The sequence below is a fragment of the Artemia franciscana genome, chromosome 3 (genome assembly GCF_032884065.1).
Source record: "Artemia franciscana chromosome 3, ASM3288406v1, whole genome shotgun sequence".
NCBI lineage: Eukaryota > Metazoa > Arthropoda > Branchiopoda > Anostraca > Artemiidae > Artemia > Artemia franciscana.
Genome location: NC_088865.1, coordinates 3,604,053 through 3,615,291, shown reverse-complemented (window position 1 = coordinate 3,615,291; position 11,239 = coordinate 3,604,053). Strand labels below are relative to the sequence as shown.

General features: G+C 37.4%; 2 protein-coding genes across 2 annotated transcripts; one reads left to right on the top strand and one right to left on the bottom strand.

The window, feature by feature from the left end:
* Positions 1–17: 17 nt before the first annotated feature.
* On the top strand, positions 18–7,008 carry LOC136024765 (uncharacterized). Its single transcript, XM_065700215.1, has 3 exons — positions 18–337; positions 3,464–3,657; positions 6,581–7,008. Exons 1-3 carry the CDS (start codon positions 163–165, stop codon positions 6,974–6,976), a joined length of 765 nt encoding a protein of 254 aa, XP_065556287.1. The 5' UTR covers positions 18–162; the 3' UTR covers positions 6,977–7,008.
* Positions 7,009–7,463: 455 nt separating this feature from the next.
* Positions 7,464–11,224, bottom strand: LOC136024764 (uncharacterized). Its single transcript, XM_065700214.1, has 2 exons — positions 11,106–11,224; positions 7,464–8,841 (listed from the first exon to the last, which is right to left on the bottom strand). The coding sequence occupies exons 1-2, from the start codon at positions 11,172–11,174 to the stop codon at positions 7,936–7,938; spliced, it is 975 nt and encodes a 324-aa protein (XP_065556286.1). The 5' UTR covers positions 11,175–11,224; the 3' UTR covers positions 7,464–7,935.
* Positions 11,225–11,239: the final 15 nt, after the last annotated feature.

Genomic DNA, 11,239 nt, shown 5'->3' with positions numbered 1-11,239 from the left:
CGATTTCGCGCAAAATCGTGCGATATTGATGATAATGACAAAAATCATGCGACATACGAAGCAAAACCATACGTTTTGCTGCAATGAAAAATGCGTTCATAATTTTGAATCCTACGACAAATCGCATGAGTTCAATAATTTCAACTTTTTGCGACAAGTCGCATGCCTTGTTCTTATTTAAAAAAGAAAAAAAAAATAATGGAGGTGGTGACTGAGAAACTAATTATGGCTGTTAGGTGCCAGCCCATATTATTTTCAAAAAATTTGAGTGATCACTCCAAAAAACACCTTGTGTTAAAGGCCTGGGAAATGGTCTCAGGGGAAGTTGGTGTTAGTGGTAAGCATGTCTACTAACTTTTTGTAGGCTATATTTAGTTCAAATTTCTAAGGGTCACTAGCAATCTACAACAAAACCCTGATTTCGGATGGCCTAGGTCAGACACAGGGTTTATCTAGCATTTACTATACTCTTTGGTAGGCCTATGCCTAACAATAAGTTGGGTCCATGACTTTCTTATGATGGCAATCAAGATCAAAGGTCTTCACTAGATTCAAGGATCAAATTTTCTTTGACCTTTGAAAATCTAGTGATCATGCAAATTGGGGGATCTTTAGATTTGTAACATAATGTATATCCCCTTATATCTAAATCTAACTGTAGAGAAAATAAAATTTAAATGTCTCCAGACCTATCTAGACCATATCTAGTAGGCCAATAGAACTGAGATTTTCCATTGCCAAGCTGCTGCTAAGAATCAGAAACACAAAGAATTGAGATTAGAAAGCAGTTGTGTTTATAGGTCTTGAATATTTAGACCAATAAGATCTGTCATATATTTTACCACCTTTTAGTTAAATTCTTGTATAGTCATTATTATTATTCATGTAAGTCAATAATCAACACTTAGTTATTGATACAATTATTTCCTTAACAAGTCTTGCTATTATACGTAGCTTGAGATACTTGGTAGGCTATTATCATTGGGGAACCCTAAGTGAGTCATCTTTTACTTTTCTTGTACAAAACACTAGTAAGATTCTAGTTGAGTGACTTCTTGATATCTCAGAAAGGGGTTAGGTAAGGAAAATGAAACTTTCAGGGATGGGTCTACAGGCTAATGTATATCTGGAGAAGGTATTTTAAAGTACCCACCTCTAGTCCTTCTCCCTCTAGAGAGCCCTTAAATTTGCTTACATGACAGTTCTATGCCTATTGAAAATTTGACAAAACAACATTTGGTAGAATTCTAGTTGATTTGACTTCTTGCTATCTTGGAAATGAGTTAGGTTAGGAAAATGAAACTTTCAGGGATGGGTCTACAGGCTAAAGTATGTCCCAGGAAGGTATTTTGAAGTACCTACCTCTACTCCTTCTCCCTCTAGAGGGCCCTGACCTTTGAAAATATGTATGTTATAAAAGTGAAATCTTATAAAATAGATCTTCTGCTTGAATGAAGTACAACAAAAGTGTTTTCAGCTTCACAACTTTTGCTATCTTAGAAACTTTTGCTTATCTCACATAACTTTTGCTATCTTAGAAAGTGATTAGGTTAGGAAAGTGAATTCTCTAGAGTGACAAGGAGTAGAGCATGGTACTTCAAAACACCTTTCTGGGACATACTTTAGTCTGTAGATTCATCCCCAAAAGTTTCATTTTCCTAACCTAACCAATTTCTGAAATAACAAGAAGTCAATCAACTAGAATTTTACCAGATCATCTTCAGACTAGATATTGGTAGATTTGTAACTTTACCTGGATCTTGGAGTGATGTCCCAGGAAACCTCAAACCATCAGTTGATTGCCACCATTTCTATTCGGCTCCTAGCCTAACCTGCTTTTAATGGCTATACCAGTAAAGGGTCTGCCATCCAGGTCTTGCTATAGATTTAATGGTCAAAGAAAATTCAACCCTTGAATCTAGTGACAACCTTTGATCTCTATTGCTGTCATAAGAAAGTTGTGGGCCCCACTGCCAACTTTAGATACTCCATGGCAAATGCTGATGGCCTTCTGGCACCAGGACCCTGACCTACTCCACTAGAGATTTATTTTGATTAGTTGGTCTCCAAGTGTTACTCAAATTGTCAATTTTCTGTGTTAACATATTTTTCCTTAGGCATAGGGTTTTCCAATTGCAAGATATATCCATCACATTGGTGCACTTGGTCCAGTCCCCCCCATGATTTTTTTCTAGATCCATCCCTGGCCCTAACTGCCAGATCTAACCAGAGATTAAATGCATAGGTTTTGTGTATGTTTTTTTTTCTTTGTTACATTGCCTTAATTTGGTAAAATGAACAGTTAATCCTTGTATATGCCTAGTGTGGAGCTATACTTAGCTGCATTTAGAGGGTGCTGTTGTTCAATTGTAATGGTATTTGTTGTTATATTTTAGAAGAGAACAGAATAGATAAAGCGATAATATACATGTTTTTCCTCTTATCTGATTTCTGCCCTATATTAAATCTTAGCTAGCAAATTGACAAAATCAGCAATGTTAGTAGCATATTCTAGGGTATGCTATAGTATGTTGTTTAATGGCAATGGTAGTGGTTATTTTATTTGAAAAGAGAACTGAACAGATAATCTAATAATATACTTGATTTTCCTCCTAACTGATTTCTGCCCTATAGTAAACCTTAAGTAGCAAATCTACAAAATCAATTCTATTCTTGTGAATGGGTTTCTTGGCATATCAAAACCTTTAGACCTATATCGAATTGCATATTATTATTTTTTTATGTAGGCTATTGGATATTGGATTTAAATAAATGAAGGAAATTTTATAATTTATTTAATAGAAAATTTGTTGCATATCATAAATAAGAATCTTGCTATTTTACTGTTTTCTTTTAGTTGTATATTTCTTAGGGAAATACAAAACTTACCTGGAACCTTCAGGGGGTGAGGTATATTGTTAGAAAAGTAGCTATGATATTTGGAAGGAGCATAAAGTAAGGAATTTTATGACACTAGTTTTTTTGTATTAATATGTTTCCTTCAGAGGAGCCCTAGCTCTAGTTCTTACTATTTTAGGGAATTAAATAGTAGATATAAAGAATATCTCATTTTTCCCTTATCTAATTTCTATCCTATAAGTAGGCCTACCCATGTTCCTTGTTTTCTATCTACTATTTGCCCTGTACACAGAATTAGCCCAAAATACTCTTTTTGTGCCTTGTACATGAGGCAGGTTTTTGTAAGATTCCTGGAAACACTTTCCTGCTTCATCATAAGTCTTGAAAACTGCTGAAAAGCAGAAAGGAAAAAGTCGCATACACAACACTTATAGCACAAAAACTAGTGGAAAATGTTTGTTATAGTGTAAGATTTAAATATATTTAACAAGGATGTAAGTAATTCAAATAATAAGTGTCATGGATGATACAAAAGCCAGCTTACCCCTGGCAGTATGGCTGGTTTTCTTTTGCTAAAGTTGACATTCTTTATCATTTGTTTCAGTGCAAGAATGTCAAAAAATGTGGCGTTCTCTAAGAGACGGATATATGAGAGAGAAACGCTCTCAGATGCTGACAAAGAGTGGATCAGCAGCAGTGAAGGAGAAGAAGCCCTGGAAATGGTACAACCACATGATCTTCCTGAGTGACCATATTTCATTTAGACCAACACAGTCAAACTTTGAGTTACCAATTAGGGTAAGTAAATTCAGCGGTTTGTTAATTAGTAAATATGATGTGAAGGTAGAAAATTATGCCCTACTTTACACTTCTTACCATGATAATAAACATGGAGAAATTGTTTTAGTTATTTCTGATTAAACGAGTGTGGCAAGTTCTAGCTGGACCCAGTGGAGTGGCATTTTGCTAGGAATTTTTCTTCCAACTTTCATTCAAATCTGATACTCCTTTCAAAAGTAATGCAAACACACTGAAAGACTCAGCGTTTGCCTGATTTTACTTAAGGTCTTCATATCAGAGTTTAATATTATTAATGGTGTCAGGCATCTTTGTTTCAAGTTTCATTTAAATCTGGCACTCCATTCACTACTATGCTATCAAACAAAACTTAAAACCATATCTCCCTCTCCCTTTTTGACCTGGGATCTAAATCACAGAACATCATGGCATAAGGCATATGTTGTAGTTCTAAATTTTATTCAAAGCCATCACTCCACTGGTTAATTATTCTAAACATAGCAAAAAACTCAACTTTTTTAACTCTTTAAACACCCTTCCCCTCGCCCTATTTGAGTTATTCATCTCAGAACTTGGAATTATGTGTCATGTTGGGCATATTTTCTCAAATTCTTGATCAAAGTTACAACTCCATAAGTTAGAATAAACTAAATCAATATTTAAACTTTTTCAATGTTTAAATCCGACTTTTCCTTGCCCTACTTGAGCTAGTCTTCATATCATAACTGAATGTGTCACAATGCAAGGCATATCTGGTTTTATTTTCTAATAAATCTGCCAACGCTTTTAAGAGGTATACCAAGCAAGAAACTCCTTTTTATTTCAACTCTTAAAACTCCCTCCTCTTTGCCTTTTTATGGCACTTGGTGCCATAAAAATAGAAAAAATTGAAGTATTTTTGACTTACTAATGGTTGATCAGATCTTAATGAAATTGGATGTTTGGAAATATATCGTGTCTCAGAGCTGTTATTTTAAATCCCGACCGGATCTGGTGACATTGGGGGGAGGAGTTAGGTACTTTTATCTTACGAATGGGTGATCAGATCTCAATGAAATTTGATATTTAGAAGGATAGCGTGTCTCAAAGCTCTTATTTTAAATCCCGACCGGATCTGGTGACATTGGAGGGAGGTTGGGGTTGGGGGAACCTAAAATCATGGAAAACGCTTAGATTGGAGGGATTGGGATAAAAATTGTTAGGAAAAATAAGCAGAAGTCTTAGATACGTGATTTACATAATTGGAACGGACCCGCTCTATTGGGGGGGGGGGGGGATAATTATGAAAAATTAGATCAAATGACGTATTTTTAACTTACAAAGGAGTGATCGGATCTTCATGAAACTTCATATTTAGGAGGACCTCGTAACTCAAATCTCTTATTTTAAATCTCAACCAGATCCAGCGTCATTGGGGGGGGGGGGGCAGAAATCTTAGAAAATACTTTTAAGCAGAGAGATCAGGATGAAACTGGATGGGAAGAATAAAAACCTGTCTAAGATACATGAGTGACATAACCAGACCGGATCTGCTCTCTTTGATGGAGTTGGGGGGGGGGGGGGTAATTTTGAAAATTGAAGTATTTCTAACTTACAAAAGGGTGACCAGATCTTAATGAAATTTAATATTTAGAAGGATCTGGTCCTTTAAAGCTCTAATTTTAAATTCCGACCAGATCCTGTGACATTGGGGGGAGTTCGAGGGGGAAACCAAAATTCTTGGAAAACCTGAAAATTGGGTTATTTTTGTCTTACGAATAGGTGATCGGATCTTAATGAAGTTTGATATTTAGAAGGAATTCATGTTTCAGAGCTCTTATTTCAAATCCTGACCAGATCTTTTGAAATTGGGAGAAGTTGGGGCGGGGGGGGGGTTCTTAGAAAACACTAAAACACTTGGAGTGGAGGAATCATGATGAAGCTTGGTGGATAGAATAAGCAAATGTCTTTGATACGTGATTGACATAACCGTACTGGATTTGCTCTCTTTGGGGGAGTTGGGGGGGGGGTTAGTGATTTGGGGAGTTTGGTGCTTCTGGACGTGGTAGGATAATGAAAATTGATAGGCGTGTCAGGGAGCTGAACAAATTGACTCGATAAAGTCGTTTTCCCCTATTCGACCATCTGGGGGGCTAAAGGGAGAGGAAAAATTATGTATTTATAACTTACGAGTGGGTAATCGGATCTTAATGAATTTTGATATTTTGAAGGACATCATGACTCAGGGCTCTTATTTTAAATCCTGACCGGTACTAAGCCTCTGATTTTCCTTATAAATCAATCTATTGATTCTTAGAATTTTGTTATAGCTCATACCAAATGAGCTCTTAGCTTGTAGCTCTTCTTGCTTCGTCACAAGTGCCATATGAGCTCTTAGCTCTTGTTTGAGCTAGGGTCTTCATCTTACAACTTGATTTGGACCATGGACCATTACACATCTTTGGTCCAATTTTAATTCAATTCTGACTACCAGTTCATCCGCTATATTCAATTACACAATATTCCCTTTCTGGATAGTAGTTAACTACGAGCAGAACAATGGAAACCGCAAGAAGGCATCCAGAATATATGGAAGGATGAATATATTTACAAAACTGAAAGCCTGAAACTCATTAATATACCATTGATCTTTCTTCTCTTGGGATTGTTGATGCTACAAGGAATATGATATCACGCGTTCCAACACCGCGTAATGATGTTATCAATGGGGCTAAAAACTTCAGGATTAGCCTAAATGTATTTGTGGCTGTGTCATTGAAAGCCTTTATCTTTTTCAAGTATTTTTTATGTCTTATGTTTTTGCTAGCGTCTGCTGTACTACTGCCACTTTAAAGACAAACATGAACAGTTAAGAGCAGACTGAAAAACGGTTATCAGCTTAATCGGTAAATATGTCATTTGGATGTAATTTTACTTTTTTAAGGTTGAAGTTGGGTCAGGCGGAGAGATCCAAGAGACAGAGGAATCCGAAGAAAATGTCATATATGAAGACAGTGGCCAGGTCCAGTTAGACTATGTGGAAGAAACGAATCCTATCTTGTTTGAATCCCCAAATGGCAGGACATCGTCGTGCTCATTCGCTCAGCCCAGGTCCCCCACCCCAAAGAGAAAGAAAGCTTCGAAGGGAGAGTGTTCAAAGTCAGAATTCGAGAGAGATCTGATCGGTATTGTTGGAAAGGAGCAAGACCCAGACGAGATGTTTTGTCTTGTTCTTGCTGCAGATATTAAAAAACTAAGTGACAAAAAGAAAGCTTTCATCAAATTTAAAATTCAGGAGCTTCTTTTCAAATTGTCTATTGATCAGATGTCTCTCGACTGATGGCAGTGTTCTGTCAGTTATTCTTTTTAAGTTAATTTTTTACTGTATTTGAATATAAAGCTTCTTTTTTATTTCAGTGGACCAAGAAATATCAGGTTTATTAGTTGGAGTTTTCAATGTATCATGGTATCTGTTACCACGTTTTGGCAGATACTCAGTATCTTGCCAATTTGCGTTCCCTGGTATCCTGACTGTAGTTTCTTAAGAAAGTCGAAGGACCATATCATTTTGTCAGATTGAGTAGAAAGCAGTTTGGGGCTATTGATTTGGGTAAATAGAAGAACTTCTTTTTGGGTGACTTCTAAATAACATAGATTCGGCAATTACCTTTTGGGTAAAGTAAATGTTGTATTAGATACCATGTTAACTCTAGAACGAACAAAATGCAGGTTCTTTTAGAGTGATATCAAAAACTATAGCTTCTGCAAAAGTGCAGCTTGAAAAGGTTAACCTACAAAAATTTTTGCGCCATTAACCAGTGTTTGACTCGGCTGTTTGCTTATATTTTGCTGCTTCAGATCAACTTGTATTATACAAAAAAGAAGGAATGCACTGAAAGGAAGAGGAGAAATGATGCTCTTAGCATATAACGAAGAACAGAACTATGTACATAAATAGGCCTACTGAAAATGGAGAAACTAAGCATGAGAATATTATCCAAACAGGTACTCTTCCTGCCATGGTAGGGCGCCCTGCCCTGAATTGAAGTATTCCAGAAATTTCGTCCTTATTGTCATGGGAGTAACTGCGAAATTGTTTGCTCCCTGACGTTGCTGCCGCTGAAGCCAGTTATCAGAGACCATGGTTCTCCAGGCTCCAGGGATAATCTCCCTGTTTCCACTCTGGGCATCTACGAAGTTAATTGGACAATACTGCGAGTTCTCGCTCATTACGAAATTGTGCAAGCAACAGCAAGCTTTGACTATTGAATCAACTGTTTCAAGTTTGCAATTAATAGGTTAGTTAAAAATACGCCAGCGTGCAGCTAAGATTCCAAATGCGTTTTCTACAACCAAGCGAGCTCGAGACAAACGGTAATTGTAGACCCTTTTCTGCCTGTCAGCTACACTCAAGCCACCTGGAAATGGTCTCATTATGTTCATTTTCAAGGGGAATGCCTCGTCAGCTACGAAAACATGTGGTAAGATGGTCCCATTAGGGATGGGCTTAGGCTCAGGAGTTTCAATTGTTCCGTTCAGAATGGCACACCCAAACGATGACCTGGCAAATATACTTGAGTCACCAGCACTACCCTCTGCTCCAACGTCTACAAACTGAAACTTATAGTCAGCATCAACAACTGCCATCAGTACAACACTAAAGAATCTCTTGTGGCAGAAATACGTAGAGCCACTGTTTTCTGGGCATCTTAACCTGATATATTTTCCATCAATTGCTCCTATGCAATTTGGAAAGTCCCACCGCCTCATAAACTTGTCAGCGATTGTCTGGAACGTGGATTGGGTTGGTGGCTTCAAACATTGGCTTTTCATGCTAGTCCAAATGGCCTCTGTCGTTTCTGCCACTATAAGAGTGACTGTCGAACGGCCAATCAAATACTGGTAGGACAAAGACCTCTTTGACTCTCCTGTAGCAAGATGCCTGATCGTCAGTGCAAGTCTCGTAGCTGCTGAAATAGGTCTCCTCCAATTGGTATGTTTCTTCTCAATCTTACTTTTAACAATTGCTAAGAGTTCCTTGAATTTTGTAGGAGTCATTCTAAGGTATTCGAAATACCATTGTGGATCTTCCTTTTCTAGATCCTGCACCAATTTGCTGAAGGCACCATCTGTTTCTCTTTTTCTAAGGACTGGTCTGACCCACCACCTCCGTGTAGCTTGTTTTGCACTTCCATATAGCTGCTCCTATAAGAAACAAAGAATATAAACATAGGTCTCTATTAAAAGAAAGCTGGAATAGGTCTTTGATAGTGAACATTTTCAAGCCCTTGACAAGCATAGTGAAACAGGAAACACTTATAATTGTTTCAAAATAGCAAAGGGCAAACTACAATTTTTTTTAAATCCATTATTTTTCTTAGCTGTTTTTCTGTAGATGAGGTTATTATGAGCCTTTTGCAGCATAGCCTGTACCCAGCTTTGTTTAGTGTAAAGCAGTAACTTACTTTCAAGACTTAAGAGACTTTCATACATTTAGCATAGCCTGTACCCAGCTTTGTTTAGTGATTTATACCGGGATGTAAAGCAGTAACTTACTTTCAAGAGACTTTCATACATTTAGCGTAGCCTGTACCCAGCTTTGTTTAGTTATTTATACCGGGATGTAAAGCAGTAACTTACTTTCAAGACTACATGCAACCTGATCTAAATAAAGATGCTATTGTAGAGTATCACAGAGAAGCCTACAAGTATATCCCAATTGCAGTAAAGGCACATTACAAAGAACAAGAACCTACAGGAACAGGTTCATAGTATACCGTTGGAGTGGTAAAGAAACTAGAAAATTGCAAAAATTAAGATAAAGAACTAAGAAGAAGATTAAAAAGAAACTTTGAAAATTGCAAGTACAGTACTAAGTACATAGAGCAAGTAATATTAGCAAATTAATGAGATCATAGCTGCACTTTTTTTTTCTCTCATGCTTGTTAAACTAACACATCCATTTTGCAACAGTTGTGCACCAGGCTCTTTGGATGATTCTTCTGCCCAGGGAAATCCCATAGAGGAGTAAATAATTACTGTCTAGGAGAATCTGATTTTGGAAGGAAAACCTTTGAATATCTCTGTCTAGAAAACTGTAAGTCCTGTTACCTATTCTATTGAACTATAAGAGGGTCAGGGAGGTGTCACTGATCAAGTTAATACTTTCTTAGGTCTGTAGAACCAGTGGGGTCCAGAAGGTTTTCTGGATGATCACTTTTTTGATAGGTGATAATTCCAGGGGCTGATGGCCTGCTCTAGGTGACCTCTCTGTGAACTGATAACCCAGACAGGGTCATCAGTCCATAGAGATGTTACCCAGATTTAGAAAATAGGCCATCACTCTATAGACTGATCACCCATATTCCAGACTAGGTCAACACTTTATAGAGAGATCACCCAGACTTCAAGAATGAGCCACCAATCCCTAAAATAATGACCTGTTAAATGAGTGGTTACCCAGAAAAACTTGTGGACCCCACTGTCTAGAACAAATATTTCTATTTTCCAGCTTCATTCATCCCTGTCATACAAGATTCTCAAAAAAAAATGGTGACCCAGCTTTAGCAGAGACAGCATAAGGTATAAGTGACTTGCTAACATTTAGAAAAAGCTACATGCAACCTGATCTGAATAAGGATGCTATTGTACAGTATCAAAGAGAAGCTGACAGGTATATCCAAAATGCAGTAAAGGCATATTACAAAGACAAAGAACAGGTTCATAGAATTCCATTGCAGTGGTAAAGTAACAAGAAAATTACAAAAATTAAGGTGAAAAAGAACTGAGAAGAAGATTGACAAGAAACTATGAAAATTACAAGTACAGTACTAAGTGCATACAGCAAGTAATATTAGCGAATTAAGATCATAGCTGCACTTTTTTTCTCTCTTTCTTGTTAAACTGACTTATCCATCTACCAACAGTTGTGCACCAGGTTCTTTGGATGATTTGTCTGCCCAGGGAAAATCCATAGAGGATTAAATAATTACTGTCTAGGATAATTTTATTTTGGAAGGAGAACTTTCTCGATGACCACTTTTTTGATAGGTAATAATTCCAGGGACCGATAGCCCATCCTTCAATTGTCCAAATCTAAGGTGACTTCTCTAAGAACTGGTGGCCTGGACTAAGTGACCTCTCTGTGAGCTGATAACCCAACCTGGGGCATCAGTCCATAGAGAGGATTTAGAGAATAGGCAATCACTCTATAGACTGATCACCCACATTCCAAACTAGGTCATCAGTCCATAGAGAGATCACCCAGATTTTAAGAATAGGCCATCAACCATTAGAATAATGGCCTGTCAAGAGAGTGGTTACCCAAAAAAACTTGTGGACCCCACTGTCGAGAGCTGAAATATTTCTATTTTCCAGCTTCAGTCATCCCTGTCATACAGGATTCTCCAAAAAACTGGTGACCCAACTTTAGCTATATATCCTATGTAAACCTAAAAGCAACAACTTGCCTGCTTTCTTCGCTTACTCAGAAGATACGCTGCAATAGCCTTCTTCTGGATTTGGCTTAATGCTCTCATTGCTTCAGTTTGAAAATCTGATTTGAAAAATCGTGTCCGATTTGACGCAGCAGTGGGAACTATGG

Coding starts and splice junctions, on each gene's coding strand:
- LOC136024765 (XM_065700215.1), top strand. CDS start 163: ATGCCTTGTTCTTATTTAAAAAAGAAAAAAAAAATAATGGAGGTGGTG. Junction 338..3,463: donor AGGGGAAGTTGGTGTTAGTG/GTAAGCATGTCT, acceptor CATTTGTTTCAG/TGCAAGAATGTCAAAAAATG. Junction 3,658..6,580: donor ACTTTGAGTTACCAATTAGG/GTAAGTAAATTC, acceptor TACTTTTTTAAG/GTTGAAGTTGGGTCAGGCGG.
- LOC136024764 (XM_065700214.1), bottom strand. CDS start 11,174: ATGAGAGCATTAAGCCAAATCCAGAAGAAGGCTATTGCAGCGTATCTT. Junction 8,842..11,105: donor TGAGTAAGCGAAGAAAGCAG/GCAAGTTGTTGC, acceptor TGTTTCTTATAG/GAGCAGCTATATGGAAGTGC.